Genomic DNA, 23,203 nt, shown 5'->3' on the forward strand with positions numbered 1-23,203 from the left:
CAGAGAGAGAGAGAGACCGAGAAAAAGAAAATGCATAGCATTGGCCGTCAATCGCGGGGGTAATCATAATTCCTTCCTTAATGTCGTAGTACTCGCCTCATGCTGTCCACAATGTTGGAATACTACTATCATTCTATCTTGAGTGTCAGTAGAATACTGTTTTAAATTATAAAATCCTTATGTCTCTCAAGTATAAGCTTTGGCAAGAAATGTCTGCTTCAAAGCAAAAGATTCACAGAGTGGATTGTTGGAGATAGAGGGGAGTCATCTGAATGGTGAAAAGAGAGAGAGGGTGTTCATATGTGCTAGTGTGAATGGGTTTCTATTTCTTATTCTCGCTCTAGACGCACAAACACGCCACAGCCATGTGTTGGCGGCAAGATGACCTTTTTGAATGTATGAAGTCAGAGGGGATTAAGAGGAGACATTCTCGCTATGAGAGTCCTGAGACGAAGGCAAAACATCGCTCTGTGGACGTGTATGGCGTGCAGATGTTTGTGTGTGCCCGTGTGTGCGTATGTGTGTGTTATATATATTTCATTTATATATATATATATATATAAAATGTGCCCTCTGCTCAGATGATTCAACTTGTTACGGGGGCAGTCACTTGACACCCCCAAACCAAACTCACCCTTAGCCACCTCCCACTCCCCTGAAAGTCTGGTCACCTCTACCTCCTAGCTCTTAAGATGGAATTGGAGGTGCGCACCCTTCATTTATTTATATTTGTTTGCACCAACTGTTTTCCTGGCAGTCAGGAATGTTGGGCCCAGATAAACGCAAGATGCAAGACGGCTGGGTCTAATCTTGCAATGTGTATGAAAGAGAAAAAAAAAAAGGATTCTCCCATTGAAAGGCAAGGATGATGCATTTACAACTCACCCCAAGGCTGCAAAATGTATTATTTGTGATTGCATGAATGAAATCATATCAGAAGCAAAAGGAGATTAGCAGGTCTTGTGTAACACTCCGGTTTTACATATCATTGCAGTCTGATGACAGCCGTGTATGTCACATTGTATTTTTTTAGGTGCAGTCTAGTTCTCTGCGATATGGGGGAAAAAATATTAATTACGATTATTTTGATTGCTGTTGAAATCACGGCTTATATAAAAAAAAACGGTACATTTCAAAACTTGGTATTTATTCACCTATGGTCGACAGGGGATACAGACTGGGCCAGCCTGGAAATGGCCAAGAGCCACGTTGACGTCTATTGAAAAGAATGGGAGGCGGGGAAGAAAAATGTGTATATATATATATATATATATATATATATATATATATATATATTTGAAACTACATTGGCCAGTTATGGGCATGTGTCTGTGGGACTTTTCCATGCATCCTGATATGATTGCCATGTCCACTCAATTCCATGTTGATCAGTAAAACTCGTGTTGGGGGGTAATTTTTTTTCAAACTTTCCAGGCTGCCGAGTGAGTTTTTTGGGGTAGTGTTATTTTCACATTCACGAAAATACACGACCAGGCAACACGAACACAGAAAAAATTTCAAATTTTGTATGTTGAGCATGTTGAAACCAAAAGTTACTTAAAAAAAATCCCAAAGCATGAATGAGGAGCATTCAGCATTTTCAGTTTTCTTATCCTCCATATCATTGCATTGGAAGCGCCCACTTCAACAGCAGCTTGTGAAGAATCTCCGCATATTCCCAACATATGTCGTGCGCCCACTTCCTCTGTGCACAGCTATTACACATACAGACGGGATTTACCGTGATATTTGACAATACTCAACCACTGCAATGTATTTATTTGAACATAAGGTACACCAGTTAATGACTTTATTCAAATTGAGGCCATGAAATTGACATTTGTAATGCGACAATTCAATTCAATCTTTTCCATATTACCCATTGTATATCTGAAGTTTGCTAGGTAATATTAAGTACCAGATTGAGGTTTTAGTTAAAATCTCACCCAACTTTAATATTAAAAACTTTTGAAGCTTGTTTTCTATCACAAGTAGAGCTGCAATAAAGTCTCACTGTGCCATTTCTGAAAATTCAAAATTCCAGTTTTCTCCCATTACGTGGAGACTGGGAATTATAAATGCGTAGATGCACTCATTAATTTCCTTTAAACTTGGTATGTTTGCATGAAAACTTTTATGTTCTAATTGAGTTGACGTTGGAGGGTACAAGGCAGTGTCGTCAAGTTTCATATCTTTAAGTTGGAGGGAGGTATTTGCAGGATTAATTCAAATGCACATTGAGAGTTCCTGTTGGGCGGGTTGTGATCTCTGTCTGGTCCGATTCAGTCCATCTCTTTTCCTTGGAGCTGATCCCCCAATTCCTCCCACCCCCATCCTCTCCTTCCTCCCAGTAATTCAGTGATCTCTTCCTCTGTCTTCTTCTTCTCCATCTCTATTCCGTAGCCAAAGCACTGTACACTTAGATGCGCTGATCTTAAGATTTTCATCCCGTTTCCGCTTGACAAACTTTTTATTTGCCACATTTTCATATAAGGAAAAAGTTTGAAGCTTATATCGGTGTGCCAAAAGTTGGAGCAAATATGTTCAACTTCATATTAAAAGTACAAGAGAATAAAGCCTCTTCAATTTCGAGTAGCTGACATTGAGTGGCAGTCGAACTCATATGTTTATGAAAATGAGCAACTATAGGGGTTCTTTGGTGAACAAAGTAGTTCAGAATAATCTTTTTATATTATTCCAAGTATGTTAAAACACACAAGGATTTGTGTCTGGGTGTTCAAGTCACTCCACTTCGCGCAATAGCAAAAAATGACTTTTTAACAACATTTTTCAAGTAATCTTTCAGTTACAGGTGCTGTAGACTTTTTTTTTTTAAATAGACGCAGGTTTGTGAGATTGTTGTCGGTGGCAAATTTATCCCAACTTCTCAACTTTGATTTGCAATGGAGCCTTTGTTCGGGAATCCGCAAAATGCGTAAATCTTAACACTTACGCTTCCTTATTTGCTGAGATGAGATATTTGATTTTGGTCTACAGCTGAAGGTTTTTTTTTTTTATTCATTTGTTCATAAAAGGGTTGAAATTAAAGTCTTTTTGTTGCCGTGCTGCAATGGCGGGCAACGGGGTCACAGGCCGGAGCATTCTTCCCGACCCCTCCTTAACTTCCTCGCTACCTCCAAATTGAAATTAGAATAAATTAACATGATTTAATTGAGTTCGCGCAAGGCTGCGATATTTCTTAATTAGCTTTCGTCAGGCCAAGCGGCAAGCGAGGACCGCCGAGCCTCGCCGAGGTGGGTGCGACGAATGAGAGATGTTTGCTGAGGACAAAGGGGGAGCCCGAGAGACAAGGACAGTCGTCGCTTGTCTTGCCCTCTCTGTGCTCGCCAAAGCCTCGTTTTTTTAGCATTATATAAAGTTATTTCTTCTGTTCCGATAAGTTTGACTGGTCATTCCGTTTCATGTGACTAAGACAGTTTCGACTCGGCCATTTGAACAAGTTTCCTGGAAAAAGACCTGTTTTTAAATAATCGATTTTAGATTATTTCATCAAGATTATTGGTTATCAATTAGTTCATGGTGCAAACCTTTTGAAATATATGTAGTTCAGCAATTATCTTCCCAATGGTGATTTTTGAACTTGGCAAATGTACAAAGGAAGGATAAGAGCCCTCGATTCGCCAGAGCCCCCTCAAATCCTCACCTTCATAACAACAAATAAACCACACTTATGACAGGTATCCCTGTAACACATGCTAACCGCTAAAGCTAACTTATATGTACTGCAACAAGTTCACGTAGCCTACTGACTCTCCTCCGGGCCCCCCCCCCCCCATACGCTGTGTAATATTATCAGAATAATCCTCAACTGGTGTAAAAGCCTCTCGATGTCTTCTCTCTACCTACGTGGACCCCTCCCCACCAGCAGTTTTATTTGCGGCTCCTGAGTGGTCTGACATTGGATCTTGTGGGAGAGGAGGTTTCTTCTCAGGGTCAGTTCACTGAGCTTCCTGTGTGTCCTTCCATGCCGGAGGGCAGCACTGTCATCGCATAAGGCTCAAGGCCCGCCGGACAATACCGGCCACTCACCTGTCGTCAATCACGTTAACATAGATTATTTGCTCAAATAGTGGTCGTCCTGCTAATTGATGCTGCGACCCAATTAGTTGCTGGGTATGTTGTCCTTTTCAAGATAAATAAAAAGCCACCTTTTATAGATGTCATTTGGAAATTACATGCAGCGAATTATTTTTTGGAGGGGGGAACTATCTTTTGGATCCTTCGAATCTTTGAATCCTCTTATCCAACTTTTATTTTTTCAGTACTTTTTGCACAATTTGCTGTCTCTAACAATCAGAATCAGAAATCCCTTTATTGTCATTGTACTCAAGTGTGCAACGAGATTAGAGAGGAGGTGGAGGAGTCAAACGGCAAAAGTCACAACAGGTGTTTGACTCCTAAATAGACCAATACATGTCCTGGTTCCATTAGAATTCTTTAATCAGTCAGCAATCTGTCTTTATCATGATGTTTACATCCAAAGACCAAAAGGATGCCTAATAATTCATCAACAGTAGCTTGCCATTATAAGGCTTGAAACAGGAAGTGACCACTGAGTATGGAGTGTCACAGATTGTCATTAACAGGTTTCAACAGAAAGACGGGGGGGGTGTCACAGAAAGCATAGAAGTGGGTGTCAGGGGAAAATGTTTATTGATCAAACGGATTTTGACTTTCAGAGAAATTGTGCAAATTGAGTGAGTCGTGTCAATATAAAACCTGCCACTTTGAGAAATTTGTGAATGGGTGCCTTGGTAAAGCCGCACACAATACCATCAAGCCATTGTAATTCCTCAAATAGAAGATATATTTTCTGATGGCTTTTCATGCTCTGATCGCTAATCAATTTTATACATGCTTGCCTTGAAAGGCAGCCGCCAGTATATATGGTGTTTGTAAGTTGTTGTGACATTTTTTTTTTTTTAGTTACTGTAATGCGAGCATCATTTTTACCCCTGCTGCCTCTTTCTCGTTTGCAGAGTGCACATCAGGTTCACAAGTTAAGCACTGCGCAAGAGCTCACTCTCAATACCCGCGTCGACGGCTGTATAAAAAAAAAAATAAAAAAATAGGGCCTTCCGCAAAGCGCCTCTTGTAATCTGCCTGGGGTAAGTCCTCTTTAGTTTTATCTGCCAGGGATTACCTCACAAGCTGCGAGCGGGACTGGCGTACAGAGAAAACGATGAAGATGGAACCAAATGAAAACAAATCGCTGTGTAATCTCCGCCAGGGAGCGAGCGAGCGAGCAAGCCAGCCCGAGACAGCGACTGGCTTTGGTCTTGAAGGGAAGTTTCCCGTGCCACTCATTTAAAGAGGGAATTTACTAATCCCTCCGTGATTGATGTCTGCTATGAGAGGCTCTGTAGCAGACTAATAGGGCTTATGAGGATGGCCACAAAGTCCTTTGTGTGTGTTTGAGAATGAAGCAAACCTGCGTTGCTCCGTCCAGCGGGGTTTGAATGACACGGAGAAGGGGTAACATTATCTTAATCTGGATTTAAGTCAGCCCAGTCCTCCAGGTGTGTGGGTCTAAGGACCCCCCTGGCTTTAAAAAAAAGGGGGGGGCGGATAAGTCTCAAAAACTCTTCAAACCCCCAAACGGTCTAAGGCCACCCTCTCCTGCACCCCTTTCCTTTGCAGTGTGTCTGAGTTAAGGAGGGTTCACGTATACTGATTTTTTTTAAAGTTTGAAGTAGGCTGCACATAACCAACGGTCAGCATTGTACTTCAATTTCAATCAAGCAGAAGGGGCCTGACTGTCGGATGTCTCAAAAAATGGGGCTCACCAACCTTCTAGTTTTTGAAGTTCAGAGCTACTTCCTGGCTGATGATTTGTGTGAAGGGCTGCCATTTTGATATAACTTCTTAAATAACACATTTAGCCAAATTACATGTAATTATATTTTATTATTATTATAATTTGGGTATTGATTCACGTCTCAATTCGATTCGATTTACGACTTTTGATTGATATTCAATTCAGTTAAGTATGTCACTCCGTACCAATATAACCTACTTAGAGAAGACATTCTGAAATGAATTAATACTTCAAATAGTCTCATAAAGTTTCTGTTCATTGCTGTCTTCATTCCTTTCAGACATCTACTTTCAATATTGTTGCGGCCAATTTCAGTTCTTCGGTTGTTTTGATACACTACTCGCGTGAAGTCGCAGGAATTTAAGGCCAAAAGACTTGAAAAGGCTAGGAAAAGGATTTTTTTTTAATCCCAGTCCAATTTATTATTGTTGTTATATATTCACCTATCTGCTAACATAGCAAATGTCCAAACAAGACGAAAACGATAAAAAAAAAAAATTCTGTCATTTTTCATCCTTGATCTTCTCATAAAACAGAGTCGTCAGTCGAAAATGCTAAAAATGTCAATCAAACAGCAAATCCTGAAGAGGCTTGCACACATGCTGACAAATCGGACCAAATTTAAGCATTTTCCTTTTCGATCACAGTCAGTAACGGCCCAGTTGCTGGATGTCTCTCAAAGATTTTTCTGAACTGTGATATGTGGTGTGGTAACTGCAACATCCTTTACGACACCCTCTCCCCTCACACGCTACAATTTTTAATTCAATTAATGCGAAGCGACATTTAAAAGAAACCTTAGAAGTACCTCATGAATTCTGTTCCATCTTACTTAAATGTTCGCTCTTGCGTGTGAAGAAAAGAGGAACGATAAGACTCTCTAATTGCCTCTTTAGAATAATAAAAAAAAGCCCTCCTTTTGTCAATTATGGTTTTCAGACAATGTGTCATAGGAAGTACAGAGTGGTGTCTTTGGGCCATCACCCACTTTTGATTTGGATTGGAGCCTTCTCGTGCGAGTTCATTCATTTATACAAAAAGTTTTACGACACATGAATGAATTATCATCAAAGGTTGGGTTGGAAATCAGAAGCTGTGCGACCCTATTTGGAGTTTTAAACATGACTGGATCATACAATTGTTTTTCAAAAACACTTAACAATCTTCTGAGAAATCTTTGCCAAATTAGCAGTAATTTGCAGCATTATGGACCATTACAATACGGTACCGAATATTATGTTTGGCGTATCGCATTCCCAAGCAGAACTTATCACGCAAGAGCGTGACATTTTGGAGTCCATGATTTCTTTAGTTTTGACAATCCTCGTCTAATGGACTCTAGTGGGACAGCAGCAAACTAAATGAATAATGATGAAAGACAGCGAGCTTGTTTTAAGTGTTATTTTTAGTATTAGCATTTTAATCAAAGCACTGATTGATTCCTTTTGACAGCCAACGACCCAAAACTTAAATGTACAATTTGAGCAGTCTAGTCATGACAAACAAAGACACGCGGTCAAGTTAAACGATTGGTTCAATAAATAAGTTAAAATTGTAAAAAGTGAAGCGCAGTTCACTGACAGATTCCTTTTTTTTTGTGTTATATTTTTTTGCATGTTTAATTTGTATCGGTATTACAATAACTGTCGACCTGTAGTGCTATTTAGAACCTTACAAATTAATTTTGTTGAAGTTTTAGCCTTAGTCAACAAGTGTTTGTAAATGTGTATTGTTGTTTACTATTTGTGTGTGTGTGTGAGGGGGGGGTGTAGGCGGGTGTGTGTGTGTGTGTGTGTATTCTGATCGGTAGTCAAAGAGGTGACTTTGTAATTATGTTCATTATAATTGGCCGCACTATCGGACTCTCGCATCGTTGTGAGGCCCACTCCGCACTTGACAATGGTCGCCCTGTGTGTATGCAGGGGTGGTTGTGGATGTGTTACACACACACACACACACACACACACACACCCCAGTGCACACACGCACATACACACCCTTTAGCGTGTCTTTACCTATGCAATGTAATTCCTAAAATGGCCTCCTTAATGAGTTTTTCCCACCTTTGCTAAGATTAATTGATAAACGCCGGCCTTATCGCCGTGGTTGATCTGTGAATCCATCCCACGTCTTGATTTGTTTGTTAAAGGAGATTAATGGCTCTATATGGATTGATGAGAGATCCCTCCTCTTTCTTCTAAAGCTTCTTTGTGGATGAGGACGAACATCTTAGTACACTTTTTCCTGAGTTTGTGACATTCTGGTTGAAAAATAGTTTGGTAAAAAGTCCACCCATTACTTGAGCCACTTCTCACGAGGGTTGCGGGCTTGCTGGAACCTATCACAGACGTCTTCGGGCAGTTGACAGGGTACACCCTGAACGGGTTGCCAGCCAATTGCAGGGCACACGAAGATGAACAATCACTCGCGACAATTTAGAGAGTCCAATTAACATACCATGCATGTTTTTGGAATGTGGGAGGAAACCAGGGCACCCGGAGAAAACCCACGCAGGCACGGGGAGAACATGCAAAATCCAACCAAGAAGGAATCTGGAATCGAACCTCTTTACTCTGAGGATGTGAATCACATATTTTGTTAATTAAAATAGCTCCATTTGTACATTTTTAAAATGAAATTAAATCATCATTCATACCCATTCAAAGATTACTTCCACGTGATCTTCGAAACCGGGAAATGCTGATCTGACAATTTAATTTAAAGAAAATGGTCTCATTGATTGCGGTTGATCAATTATATTTTCAAGCATAGTCATGTTTTTTTTTTTGGCTTTGTCTTTCTAAATCTCTCAGTTAAGAGTGAGATTCATCTATGCGATGCACTTTCAGCTGCACACATCCAACACGCAGATTTTTTGTACATGCCGCAGTGACGCATAGAAACCGGTTCATTAATGTACATTTTTGTATATTTTTTAAGTTTATACATAATGCAGTGTTGTTTGTGGTGGTTTTTAGGGGGCTGGAATGATTTAGTGTCTCTTCCAATTCAATTCGATGGAAGTAAAAATTTGATCTGTGAGCAAATTATGTTTGTAAGTCAAGGTAACAGTGTACGTGTACGTGCACACGCTTACTGAGCCCCCCCTTCCTCATTCCAAGCGTCACGCGATATTACCTTTTGTATGTTAATGTGTGTTATTTTTCACGCTACATTCTCTCTCCTCTCCTGTTCCAGTCGGCTATTGTTCCATCCACTCCACATCTCCATTTACATAATTGAACTTTTGATTGGACTCCGTCATTTGAAATGGGAGGCGTGGTAAGATGATGCGGCGCGATTTATATATTTAATTTTTACTAGCTTTGTTTTTTTTAATGAGAAGACGTCAGGAGAGGAGTCCCAATTACACAAATGCAGATTTTAGACAGAGTGTATAATTATATCATGGATCATATTGATGGCTGGCGTGCACCCCAAAAATGTTTGGGAGCCAACCCCTGCTTTTAGTCAAAACGCTTACTGGCTGGCACCCTCCAAAAACCAAAAAACACCTACAAAAGAATTTTCAAATATTTTCAAAATAATGTTATAGGTTAAATTACTAGAATATGGTCTGACCTCAAATAATTTGAATTCAGACCTTAAAACATTTTATTTGCCGGACACGCCGAGTGACCTCACAGCCAATCAGCAGTGCATACTTACATTCATTGCATGATTCTGACTTTGTGTGTTTGCCACATGTCGCATGCACATGTTATAGGTTGACAATGCATGGATGTTCAGTACGTGTGTTGTCATCTAGAGCAAATGTAAGTGCTTGGGCAGTTGTGTGTGTCTTGTGTTGCCGTAGGCTCCCTTTTGAGCGGATTACAAGTTTTAAAGAGTCACAGATTCAACACCTTCTCAAATCTGACACACTGCCGCCGCTTTCAAGCAAGCGAGATTGGAACAACACGCGGCTGTGGTGGCAGCCTCTCTTCTTTCTCACTGCCATCATATTGGCATTCTTATGCCACTGGGTTGAGAGCAGTTGAGTTTATATTCCACTGTTAAAGCCCTAAAGCTACTACTTGAGCTTCAGTTGAAACATTATCCCTTTTTTTGTGTAATGTCAAGTGGCTGTTTGCATTTGCAGTTGGGCGTCCTGCATTATTTAAAGTCTAAAAATAAAAATAAGTCATTCCATCCTTTCATCTAGGTCTCACAAAGCTTGCCAACATGGCATGCGGACACCCGGTCGCAGAGAGCCAAAGAAAAAGTAAAACTGATCTTTGTGTGAAATTTACTGATGTGAAGTTTTGGTGTATTTTCTGGCACAAAAAGCCAAAGAACAAGTTAAACTTTTCCTTCCTTGATGTTGTGTGAAAATAAATTTGTGTGATCGGTGGAGTTCTCTATTCAGTAGCTGCAGCCACAATAATTGAAAGGAAATAAAGTCAAACACTAGTTTGTTGTTGAAAAAGCGAAAATTTGACACTGAGCCTTGGGCAGTTAGAAGTGACATAATATGCATTTTTCACCACAAAAAAAAAAAAAAGAAACAGTAAAGCGTTTGATGGTTGCTGAACGGCAAGGTCTTACAATGGCAGTCCAACCTTACTATTTTTTTGTTTTTTTGTTACATAAAGCCAAAGAACAAGACAAACCTTCCCTTCTTTCAGTGCTGGCTGACTTTAAAGTCTGCAAAAATTGCTACAATCTTCTCCAATAGGAAACAGCATTCCTAGGTTTCCTCCTATCTTGTCCTTCAGGTATTGTTGGGAGCTTAACCCCCCCCCCTTCTCTCCCCCCACCGTCTCACTCAGCCCCCATCTTCTTCTCTCTTTGCCCCGTTTGGTGTATGTTGTTGACACGACGGCGCGGAGAATAATGGATTCTTGTCGGCCGCCTTGTATTTTCCCGCCCAACCTGTTAGGCTGGCATTTAATAACGGCATAGGGGAGGTTATGTGACTCTGATAGTAATGAAGCTTTTTCTTCTTCTTTTTTTTTCTTTTTTTTTTTTAATGCGGAATGTTTGCGGGCCAAGGTAATGCTCGCCGCTAATCCTCCCCTGCAGCCCAGCTAGCTACATGGCTCTGTGTTAGTGTTTGACACACACACGCACTCACGGGTAAAAAACACACATCTGCACACCTTCCTTTAGGCAAACTGTAAGTCAACATGCATTTTGACTCCTCGTGCACTCCTAATGAAATGCGGCCTGTTCCTGTCACAGCAGATATGCTATTTCTTACAACATTTGATGCATTTGTAAACACTTTATCAGGGTCACATGTAATGGAAACATCCGGAATTTCCAGTTGAGAAAACCATATCAGTGTCTCCAGCCCTTTTGTACGCAGATCCAGTCTCACAGCCGTGCAGCAAGTGTAAACCACTCATAAGGCGCTAAAAGTAGCTCTTGGAAGGGGTAATCCAAATTTTTTTTTCAAGAAAGCCAACAATAAAAACTAGTTTGCAAAGAAACAAAATATAATAAAGTAAATACACTTCAACAAGGTCTTACAGCCATACAGCAAGAGCAAACTATTCCACAGGGCGTAAAAGTGGGTTTTGAAACTGGTTATTTTTTAGATAAGCCTCACTAATATTAAAAAAAAACATTTAAGTTGAAACTAAACTGTTGAGCGTGATTCAGATACATGTCCCCCTGGAAAATGATGGTTCACTGAAAAAAAATCCTTTAAATAGACACAATTAACATTTTGGACATGTTTTTTTTTTTATATTTATGTTAATTTGATGAATTAGCCTATCCTCCTGGCTACTGTTTTTTTTTCTTGTTGGTTTTTCCACCAGCTAGTGTGTGTTTGTGTGTATGTTTGGAAGTTTGCGCGTGTTTAAGTGTTTTCTGCCGGCATTGCGCGGGGGGTGTGTGCGCCTGTGCGTCTAATTGCTTTAATAGCACCTGGTGTATAATCCCAGGTAATTAGAGTGCGCCAATTAGACGGCTACTTTTTCACCGTCACTTGAAAGAGCGGGATGGGGGGAAGGCCTAGAGGAAGACTAACACACACACACGTGCACTTACCTTCTTACCTACCTACCTAATGAGATACATACATACACACTTAATGACACGCACACAATGCAGCTCGCTGAACCAGCGATGTTAATTTGTGTCATTGTGTGCTTTTCTTCAGTGATGCATTTTCTGTAACTACATTCCTCCCACTTTTATGGACTCGATATCCATGTTATTATCTACTTGTTGTTTTAATATTTTGATTTATTTGGGCTGACATTGTGTGGAAGGTACAGGGAGAAAAGGTTAAGGCCCTCTTTTAAAGACGAGCCGGAAATGTCAAGTGTCTCCCCCTCAGGCTGCTGCCACCGTCTCTCCCTCCATCGAGATCCCCAAAAGGGGCCTTAACTACTCACACCCAGATAGACACACGCACACTAAAAGGTGCAAACGTCAGGAGTTGCTTGAGGTGACTGCATCCAGTCGTTCATGTTGTAATGTTTGCTGTTTCAACTGGACAATGGAGGAATTCCATGCAAGCTACCATTTGAGTGTGGAAAGAGACACCATTTGTGTGTCGGTGTGGCAAAGTCACTTCTATATTAACACCCAAATAAGCCAGAAGGGAACATTTATTTAAAATTGTCTGTCACACATATTTGATTCATAATGGTAAGAATTACTTTGAATTATTACCGTATTTTAATTTTAGTCAAGACAATATTGTCTAGAGAAATATGTATAAACTCCAAATAAGCGTTTTTTTTGGTGGTTTGTTTGTGTTTAGCACTTGATTTATGCTGTGAGTCAAGGCAACTTTATTTACAAAGCACATAGCAACTCAATGTGTTTTGCACAAGCAAGGATACAGCTCCTTACAGTATTTATAAGCACAATAGCTAATGACATTCAGATGCAAAGCGGAGAAAAGAAAAGTAGCCTACCATAATTGCTCAAATAATCTACATTGACATTTAAACACATTAACAGAGGACGAAGTAGGTTTCTAAATTTACCTAAATAATTAGTAAAAGAAAAACAATCTGTGATTGCCAAGGATGGCTTATTTGGGAGTGTTTTTATGATGGATTGATGCTTATTTGTGACTTGATATTTAATTTGTCATAAGCACGCACAGCACTTGCAGTTGCGGGCGGAGGCCAACAGAGGGAGTCAGGTTGCCACCACGAGTCTTTTTCCACTCAACTGCCTTTTCTGTGGCCATCTAAACTCAGTGTTAAGCTCAAGTTGCTTTAGTGCACGTATAGCTAACATCCCAACCTGAACCTATCTCTGAGTGTTGTTTTTCTTTTGTATGTATCTTGATGTCTAATACATCATGTCATATTTAGCAATTTACAACACAAACACTCCAAAATGATCCGATGAAGTTGTTCTAATTTCATAGCAATTATCTTCTATAGGAATAACCAAACTGCTGTCCTAAAACCTCATTTCCCATACCTGCGATGTCTTAAGTAACAATTTAGCACTCCTAACTGCCCTCCACCCGTGAAATTGAATTAAACGCTGTATAAGAAAACAAGATTTTGAGGAGAAAAGTCATGGCGTGGCGAAAAGCTTTTGCGCCTCGATATGACTTCAGAGGAGGAGCTAATTAATAAGATGTTTACATTATCCACGCTTGCACGCCTCTCTGTGAACGAACGTTTATGACACCATGCTTAGAGCAACTAAAAGAAGGGGTCAAGTTTGGAGCTGTGTGTTCAGATAATTACTCAACTGCAGATGGTGATGGCGTTTACTGAAGATGAGGTCATTGGGCCCATGCATACAATATTTTACGTAACTTTTTTTTTTTTGCATTCCTAAATGTCATACGTGCATAAAATCAAGTTAACTCCCTTCATATTTACTCAACTGCAGATGGGGGGAGCTATTTATTTGGATCTACAAGCAATGTCTTAAGTAACCCTAAAATCTTGTTTACCGATTTAAAACATGACAGTGTTTGTGATGAAGCTCCCTGTGGTTTATATTTGATTTATTCATTCAACATTGGGTTATTTAAGTGTGAATGCATGTATTTTTTTTTTCTGACTTGCGATTGGCTGGACCAGTCCAGGGTGTAGCCTGCCTCTCTCACAAAGTTAGCTGGGATGGACACTTGCTCAGCCTCTTTTGAGGACAAGCATTATTGAAAATCTGTGGATCATAATGACGTCTATATGAGGGAGTTATTAATTTTTAATTTTTTTTGTCATGTCTCTCTTGTTTTCAGCCTAGCCCGATCCCGAGCCCGGTCCTGGGTGGGAAGCCCAACGCCAGCCAGTCCCTGCTGGCTTGGTGCCGCGAGGTGACGCGCAACTACCGCGGCGTGAAGATCACCAATTTCACCACGTCCTGGAGAAATGGACTGGCCTTCTGCGCACTGCTGCATCACTTCAGGCCCGATGCTATGTACGGACATGTTTTGACGTTTTAATGTTATTAAAGCAAATTGTTAGCCAGTGAAGGCTTGCGCAAGCACCATTCATTTGCAGTCTAGGTGTAGTGTCCATTAATATAACTAAAAAAAATGTTGGATTTGTCATATCAACTCCCTCACCCACTTGAAATTCATCTTTTTATTATGATCCAGAGCTGAAAACATTGTTCATTGTTCAAGGTTGTCGACATTTGACTTGTTAACATTTTTAGCTGATTGCTTAACAAGTTTAACAACCTCACACAGATGTAAAAAAAAAAGAAAAAAAAAGCCCTCAACGCATTACATTGATTTATTTATTTTTGGGCATTGAAATCTCCATAGTTAGTTCATTTGTAGAGCAAACCGTTTCCATATGTGCACCAGCCCCTGCTATCTTTTTTTTAATATATTTCCCACTCTATTATATTTATTACAGAATGTCATACTTAAACACAGTCACTCTCTCTCTGCTCTTTTTCCAGAGACTACAAGTCGCTCAATCCTCAGGATATTAAAGAAAACAACAAAAAGGTAAGAGGCGACCACCCACTGCCGCTTGGTCCCTTCTCGCCACTAAGCTCGCTCACTGCCACATCTCCGATTGGCCTTATTTCCGCATCAGCCATTAATCCCTCAATACAATGCTTGTGTGTTATGGTAGTTTTCATTAGAGCCAAACCCCCCCCCCCCCCCCCCCCCCCGCTGTAGTAAATGGATGTGAAAACACGGTCATCTGGCGCAGGAGTGATGGTGTCTTAAGACCACTGCCCACGGAGAGGACGCCAATGGGTCATAAGTGGAGGGTGTTGATGGGATTGGGGTGGGAGGTGTTGTGTTAAACGCATGATCACGTGCGATTCAATCGAAATGATTTGCACGTAACGTTAAACGAGAATTGTGACGGACTTAATTTCCGCTGTTACTTCTTTCCTCCTCTTGCAGCGCTACGCACACGCACACCCTGTATTTTCTTCCTCACCGTATCTCCACCTTCACATTTTGAATTGCAGACTCACTGGCATCACCGTGTTCCCCTTGGCTCTTTTTGTGCGTACATTCACCTCCTTTTTCCATACACAGAAATGCACACTTGCCCTGTGCTAGTACATCTACGCACACGCACAGACACGCAGCCGTCCCCTCTCCGGCCCCGAGGGCTACAGCGAGCGATACGCGTTGGCTTCCCGCAGCTTGATTTCCTTCTCCTCATACACACTCTGGCTGGGCGATAACCTCTGGTGGCCCTGTTAGGCATGAATGCTAGCCTGTTGACAAAAACCACAGCCAGAGAGCCAATCCCATATCGGCACACTACCCCCTCGCCACCCCTCTCCCCTCCGCCCCGCTGCAGGTGCCTCCTCGAGTAGCCCCCAAGAAAATTGGCTAGATATAAGTAATGTGGGAATATGCCGTGGAAGGCGATAGGCGAAGAATAGCCCCAGCAGTGTTGCTGTTGTGGCGTGGCGTCCGAGCGTTTAGATGTCACCCATGTGACCATCCTGTACGGGCCTTCTTTACACGTTTACTTGTGGGAGTAGAAGATGATATGATGAGAGGAGAAACTTCTTGACTTGCGTCTGATTTCCTTCTGACTGACAATCACCTTTTTCCTCACTTCATGCTGGGTGTCTTGCTAAGCCTTTTTTTTCTCTTTTTTTTTTATGTTTCTTCATCCTCCTTCGGCCATCGACGCTACTATATATTCTAGTACTACAAAAAGAGCATATGGCCAAGAAAAAATCGACAGAGTTTGGATATTTGAATGGCAATGGTCAATGAATGAGACTGTTCTGTTGACTAAGACAGTCTCATTTATTGACTGCACTCGTGCATTATGGTGACGGAGACTCTTCACTATTCGCTTGTTAGCCACTTGTTTAAAATATCTGTACAAAAAATTGGTTCAATTGCTACCTCCCCATCGTCTTTATCTGCCTTTAGCCCTGACTGTCCCGTTTAAGAATTTATGTTGAGCATTATCCATGACGTCTTGCATCAGACCGATCAAGATAATTTGCCCACGAGCAGTACCAATATCCACACATAAAATCAAATTTTTAGCTGACTTTGACCCATGCGACATCCGTTTATTGATCAACTTCAAGACCAGTCAAGCTCTTCGGCATCCTCCATAAGCAACACTCCACTCATAAATGTATATTTTTCATGTTTTGTGACCCATTCCACATCTGTTTAGTGACAATGTAGAGCATCATTAGAGAGATCTCATTCGGCCTCCCACGAGACCAGACCCCGACCCATAAAAATATATTTTTTTAGCTGCCTTTGGGTCATTCATTTGTCAACTATATTGAGCATCATCCATTTCTTGTATCAGATCAGTCAACTTTATTTTGGCCTCTAGCAGTAACAAACCCCGCTAATAAAAATGTTTTTGCTTTCTTTGACGCTTTCTACATCCGTTTAGCGACAATTTTGAGCATCATCCGAGTCACTTTTGCGTGACGCTGATCAGCCTCATTCGGCAAAGGTAAAAAGGAGGAACAAAGAAGAAGAAAAGGAATGTAATGAAATGTTTTAAGAGTGGCCGAACGTGCAGTCGAAGAGAGTTGTTGTTATTATTGGGGACGTATTGAATGCAAGCACACCTATCTGCTCCTTTTCACAGCGCGTTGATGGACGTGCCCCCCCTCCCACCCACCCACCTCCTTTCAGCATCTATCTGTGTGCAGTGATTGCAATGAGCTCAGACTGTGCTGAATTATGACAGATAAGGGCAATCAATATCAGGAGCTGGTTAGTTGACGGGGGGGGGGGCAAAACAGAAGTAAATATTTAAGAAGAAAAGGTGCGTTATCTGTGCATATGCCTCAATGATTGTCATGTATTTTTTTGAGGGGGTTTCTACATATTGGATCTTTTTGAGTGTGTGGAGAGAAGGCGACCGGGCCAAGGAGAAGTCATTTGGCGCCCCATCTGATAGCGCTGTACCAAGCGCTGCGAGAGGGAGAGGAGACGAGAGGAGGAGGGGCGGAGGGAGTTTTGATGATTGACAGCGATAGATAGCTGTCAGTCACCAATGAGGGAGGGTGCAGGGAACAGCGGCCCGGGGCAGGCAACGCTGACATTTAGTCCCAATGCATTGTCAGCGGGTTAATGGAAAGTGAGCAAGTGGAGATAGTTGTCCTTTTTGCCCTCATTGTCGTATGGAAAAAGCTTCATAACACAGAGGGGCATTCACAAAATGGATGCCCTGAGTATGTACACCAGGGGTGCCCAAGTCCGGTCCTCAAGAGCCTCTGTCCAGCCTGTTTTAGGTGTATCCCTTTTCCAACCTACCTGATTCATATGAACAGCTCATTAACAAGGTTTGTAAAAGCCTGATAACGGTCCTGATGATTCAAATCAGGTGTGTTGCAGTAGGGATGCATCTATAACAGGCTGGATAGGAGGGGATCTTGAGGACCGGACACGGCCGATGTACACTTGAGGTCTTTATGAAAGGCCTGAATATGCTGCTTAAGCCCTGTCTCAATCAGTAAGTAGTACAGTATTTAACATCAGGTCTGTTGAAGTCATGCATCTCGACTGAGAAATGACATTTCTAGAATTGGTGGATCTAAATTTAGCCTGGGTTGTTAGTGGAAGATATGAAGAGTCTGCGCTACAAGTGAGTGGACATGCACACCTTCCACACTTGGATCTGCAGACCGAAAAGGTTAGGAGACAAAGCCAGCTGCGATGGCGATTGAGCAAAGGGAGTGAAAGTAAAATTGTATTTGCACAAATTCTGAGTGCCTGTTGTACAATCAGACATTCAGGCTGTCCCAAAAATCACTACGCCTTGCTTTTTTAAATTTCAGCATTTTGTTAAGCATTCCCTTGCCAACGCTCGCCAATCGATTGGAACGGTGTTGCAAAATTGCTACCTGACAAGAGGTTCACCTGTCCCCGACTGCATTTCAGTATCAGTTCGAGAAGCTTAATGCCTGTCACACTGCTCTGATGCATAGTAAAGCCAGAAAAAAAAAATATCTCCGGAAGGCTACACTACAAAAGCTTGATTCAGTGCGTTATACAAGTTCTTACGCTTGAAATCTTCGAACAACCTGAAATTGGTGAGGCTTCTTCACTCTCCGTAGCATCGACTGAATCGAACTCTTGTTTTACGTCCCCATCGGGAATGTACGTCAGCACCCCTGGCGGGAAAAAAGGTTGGGTTCTGCAGAACTCAGGCATTGCACATTTACACAGTTGATGCGGCTTGCCTCATTAAGATAATATGGGTGGCGATGCAGCAAGCCAGCAAAAAGGCTTAGATGGCCAGTGTGTGTAAGGGGCTATAGAGTGAAAATGAAGTAGTTTTTTTTTCACAAATGGTCCTCAGAGCCTGATACGAGAGAAGCTCTGCAAAGAATAAAGCGTGACACAGAGGTCAAAAAGACCGTGGTGTGCGTCAAAGGCTGAAACAAAACCCCATTCGTCCTCGCGTACCTCTCACATTCTCACTTTCCCTTCGCTTGCCGTCACTCGTCCATTCTTTTTCAAAGTTGTCGCTCCTTTTCAGTGCCAATGGGAACAATGGCAGCACGCTTTGCTGCCTTCAATGCGTGTTAGAAACCCAATCAGGGCCACTGGTTCCCCCATATTCATTTTCTTTCTTTTCACCCTCTTCTCTCCTTTCACACCTTTCCCACTCACACAAACTAGTCTCTCTGTTCTCTCTTCACACACTTTTGAGTTTAGATGTTCACCGGCCATTGTTCGCCTCAACATCAGCAATGGCGCAATAGGAATGGAAAAAAGGACTGCTGACAAAAGATGTTATAATTGCTCGTAAATGGAGAAACGTCTGTGTTAAATGCACTTTAAGGCTCATTCATGACCTACAAACATGCATGAGAATTTGATCAAAAGCTAAGAGTTGGTCTGCTTCCGTGCAGCAACATGAGTAAATGAGTACGAGCTAAGGCAGCTTTCTAGTTATCTATTGGATAGGTTGCTAATATGCTTACAGTTTGTGTTTACATATAGCACATCATTTCCACCATCTTAGACAGTAATGAGGCTATGGACTACAAGTCTTTTTTTCCCCTACATGAACTTTTCGGGTATTTTATTGAGACCGATACGACCCTGCTGCCGTAGTGGGGTAATTAGCTTTGAGAGGTTTGGTCATGTTACCGATGGGGTCTACCAGCAAAAATGTTTTAGTTCCAGTAGTGGATCTTTCAGCTGCACATGAAGTCATTTACCTTGGATCAAAAGCCCTGCCTTTTCTAAGGGTCCAAGAACTAAGCCTTCTTGCAACTATGCAGCTGTAGAGTTTGAGGAACTAAACAAAAGTATATTTTCGGTGAGATGTGAAGACAGGGGGAAAAAGGTTTGATAGATCTGGCAACGAGACAAAAGAAGGCCTGCAACAGGTTGGAATGAGATCAACACGATCAAGCAGGCTAGATACAAGCTGCGATACGTCTGTGGCTGTGTTGGAATGGAGATGGTGTGTGTGCGTGTGCGTGTGCTGCTAATCTATTTATTTACCTGTCATTGGGTGCGATAATGGTTTTCATCCCGTCTCTCTATGTCTCCGACTATCTGCTAATGTGAGGGCAGGTGATTGGCTCCCGTATGTGTGTGTGTGTGTTGTGCGTGATAATCAAACCTGTATTTTCTCATCACTCTCTAATCAGACCAATTACACGCGTGACGGAGAGCGTGGGCAGGCTGATATGGCGGATTGATAACGACACACACGCACATGCATCACACACACGCACACACTCACGGAGTAGGATTAAGCGCTCTGTCTCGGGGTATCTCGGTCTCTTATCTGGGACAACCATCCCTGACGTGACCTGTCAGTAGTCCTAAGAAAAGGTGTCTTTCTTGCACAACCCCAGCGTGGGCATCGAATACGACGTTGAACCCCCACGTTCCCTTTCTCAGACACTATAGCCACTTTTCCACCAAGTGTCCAGTTTGGTACACCTTGGTTTTTAAATCATTTCTGATGGAATGGTTCCTATCAATTGTCTAGGAGTGTGTCCTTAAACGGGTACTGGAAAGGTTCCCAAAAAGTGTACTAGACAGTCCTGCACTGAAACGGGTGATGAAATGTGTAGTAAAAACGAGTGGTTGGGGTTCCTGACAAGTCCTTCACTCCTTCAGTAATATGCCTTGTCATTATGTTGTTTTTTTTTTTCCTTAACATGACAGTTTGTTTCTTAACCCACAATGTTGTCTTGTTTTTTGTTAACCAGGCATATGACGTGTTCGCCAGCTTGGGTATCTCCCGCCTACTGGAGCCGTCGGACATGGTGCTGCTGGCCATCCCAGACAAGCTGACGGTGATGACTTACCTTTACCAAATCCGAGCGCACTTTTCGGGCGAGGAGCTGAACGTGGTGCAGATTGAGGCCAACAGCAGTCGTAGCACCTACAAGGTGGGCGACTTCGAGACAGACACCAACGCCTCCATCGGCCAAGACAAGTTTTACGCCGAGCTCAATGACGTGCAGCCGCAGCCCCTCGATGACCCCAAATCTAACGGCTCCAAAGCCACCGAAGTCCCGGTGAAAGTTGAAACCGTAGCGCCGTCGGCCGGCTCGTCAACAGCAGTGCCTCCGCCATCCTCACCACCGGTACCGGTAGCAAATGTCATATCGTCAGGGCCCAACCTCCTGAAAGCTAAATCCGTGGACCTTTCCGACCTGCCGCAGACGTTGGACACCGAAAGACCACACCAAAGGAGCCAGGCCGTAGAAGAACGGGGCTCCTCTGCCACCCCGACAGGGGGCCATCCCTCCTCCCTCTCGCCCACTCATCAGAAACTAGGCTTCTCGTACAACAGGGACGCCGACCTCATCAAGAAGAAGAGGGCCAGCCTGCGTCACGCCGAATCAGAGCCCGTGTCAGACAGTGGCACACCCATTAACCACACGGAGGCGCTAACCAAGCAGGTAAAAAAAAGAAATAAATCACTGATGCACATTGAACAGGACAGACACACAAATACAAAATGAGAGAGCAGTGTGGACAATTCTTCCCACAGATTTTGTTGGATTTGATTTCTACCAACTGGTAAAAACATTCATACAGTCGCTGAAAATGGAATTAATGCACAAACTGGTTAATCATTAACATCTTAGCCCTTAACCGGTACTCAACAGCCATTTTGACACTTTCATTCACTGATTTCCATGTCACTCTGGTGGCCAGGCCCCGCCTTTCAAATCCACATACATTCAAAGTCACAGAAAGTACATTGCAGAACATGAGCATAGGGGACTGAAAGTGGACAAATAGAATACCTTCACCTCACAGGCATATTTTGTGTTGGTAGTATTGTTTAATAATGCAAAATCATTTTTTATCATTTTGTTCAAATAATCTGTGGGGGATTATGGTAATCAATTCTAAAAATATTAGATTGACCCGATCCTACATAAATCACTTACTGTACCTTAGGTTGAGCAGCTAGACATTTATATCTGAGCAGTTGGTGGCTTTCACCACTGCCAATGATAATCTGGACCTCTCTCTGCTCCATTTTTCTTGAGCGCTTTGCTCCACACCATGATCGGTGTGATTTATTAGCTTTTTTTCAACTAATTAGTTACCATCTACAGAAAAAAATGCAAGTAGGTGAGGGCTCACTTTATTCATTTTCAATGAAATGTAAGAATGTCACCCTTGCCTTCAGGTTCCTCCTCGAATGTTTGTCTTTTTATCCCGTTTTCTTCCTCTTTCTCCTTGATGGAAACTTTGGTCGTCCTGTCTTGTCACGAGGCATTGCCAGGGTGCGAGCATTCATTTCCCCCTCGCTAAGCTTTCGTGGACGCCATTCTCCGAGATGACCCCCGTACTGAAATTGTCCCGCTTGGCATTAGTCGTCATATTCGTCGTCGCCTGTCTTCTCCGAGATGCCGCAGGGCCGGCCCGCTAGGATACACCCCCCCCCTGCTTTGACATGTAATCATATTTCTCATTACATTCCTCATCCCCTGGCTTGATGGCAGTCGGTGCCGTGACCAGTCAAGCGTGGCGATGCTGTGCTTTTTTTTTTTTTTTTTTTTTTTTTTGCTGCGAGCGCACCACATCTCGTCTCTCGCACATGCACACGTTAAATACTTTGCTACCGCCCCCTCCCCTCACATATTAATGCTTCCTGTTTACAAGTGGAAAGGTCACAGGACAGGTGGGGGAGAAGCACACATTGACAACTAGGACACACCCATTTTATATCTGCACTTATGTCCTCGCTAGAAGAATTCAGCCCATGTTTGACTTAAAAAACATGTTGGCCAATGCCAATTACACCAAATGAATTCAATTTGGGGGAATAGTTCAATTAAAAAAGTCAACCCCAATATTGATTCAGAAATGTTTCATGATTATAGTTTTTATGACAAATTTCCACATGTTGTCACCACCATGAATTATTTCATTTTAACTGCCTGTTATGTGAATTTCTCTGCTCTGTTTCATTTGGACTCTTGACTTTCCTCCTTGCGAGTAGTTTTTTTAAAGTAGTGGCTGACTTAACCTGCCATATCCGCAACGCTTGAAATCATAAACGCTTAAGTCGAAGGAAACAAAACAGTCAATCTCTTGGACAGTATAGAAAGAGGCAAATACAGTGTTTCGTGACTACAATTTTCAAATTACAGCTAACAAAAAAAAAAAACATTCAGTCACTAACACATCTTAAAAATTGGATGCATATGTTTTGTCCTAAAGGGTTCAATAAAACTGAATTAGCCTCTTGTAGTGATTCTTTTGTATTCCACTCGAAGGAACCTGCACACCACCGCAATTTGAGAATCACAGGAATTTCTTAAGATGCTCCAGTCAGACTGATCACAATAGATTTGGTTGCGTGAACAGAGCTTTACACATTTATTTTCTCTTTTACAGGAACCTGCATCTGCCCCCGTTTCAAGTCCACCTGCTGAGAAGGTAAGCAGGCTGCAACATACCACCAGTTGGATCATTCAAGCTATTGATTACTCATTCGATTCATGGACTGATTCAAT

At 42.1% G+C, this 23,203-nt stretch overlaps 1 protein-coding gene across 4 annotated transcripts in view; it reads left to right on the top strand.

Annotated features, from left to right (window-relative positions):
• ehbp1 (EH domain binding protein 1) overlaps positions 1 to 23,203 on the top strand; it is a 102,744-nt gene that overhangs the window by 33,332 nt on the left and 46,209 nt on the right. For 3 of the 4 annotated variants that reach the window (XM_088304758.1, XM_088304761.1, XM_088304760.1), the window contains 4 exons: positions 14,016 to 14,194; positions 14,687 to 14,735; positions 20,429 to 21,127; positions 23,085 to 23,126. In XM_088304758.1, coding sequence (XP_088160884.1) covers positions 14,016 to 14,194; positions 14,687 to 14,735; positions 20,429 to 21,127; positions 23,085 to 23,126 — 969 coding nt within the window. The remainder of the gene's footprint in view (positions 1 to 14,015; positions 14,195 to 14,686; positions 14,736 to 20,428; positions 21,128 to 23,084; positions 23,127 to 23,203) is intronic. The other variant, XM_088304759.1, reaches the window with a different exon arrangement.

The sequence above is a fragment of the Idiotropiscis lumnitzeri genome, chromosome 9 (assembly GCF_059441095.1).
Source record: "Idiotropiscis lumnitzeri isolate Australia: NSW breed Sydney's pygmy pipehorse chromosome 9, RoL_Ilum_1.0, whole genome shotgun sequence".
Lineage (NCBI taxonomy): Eukaryota > Metazoa > Chordata > Actinopteri > Syngnathiformes > Syngnathidae > Idiotropiscis > Idiotropiscis lumnitzeri.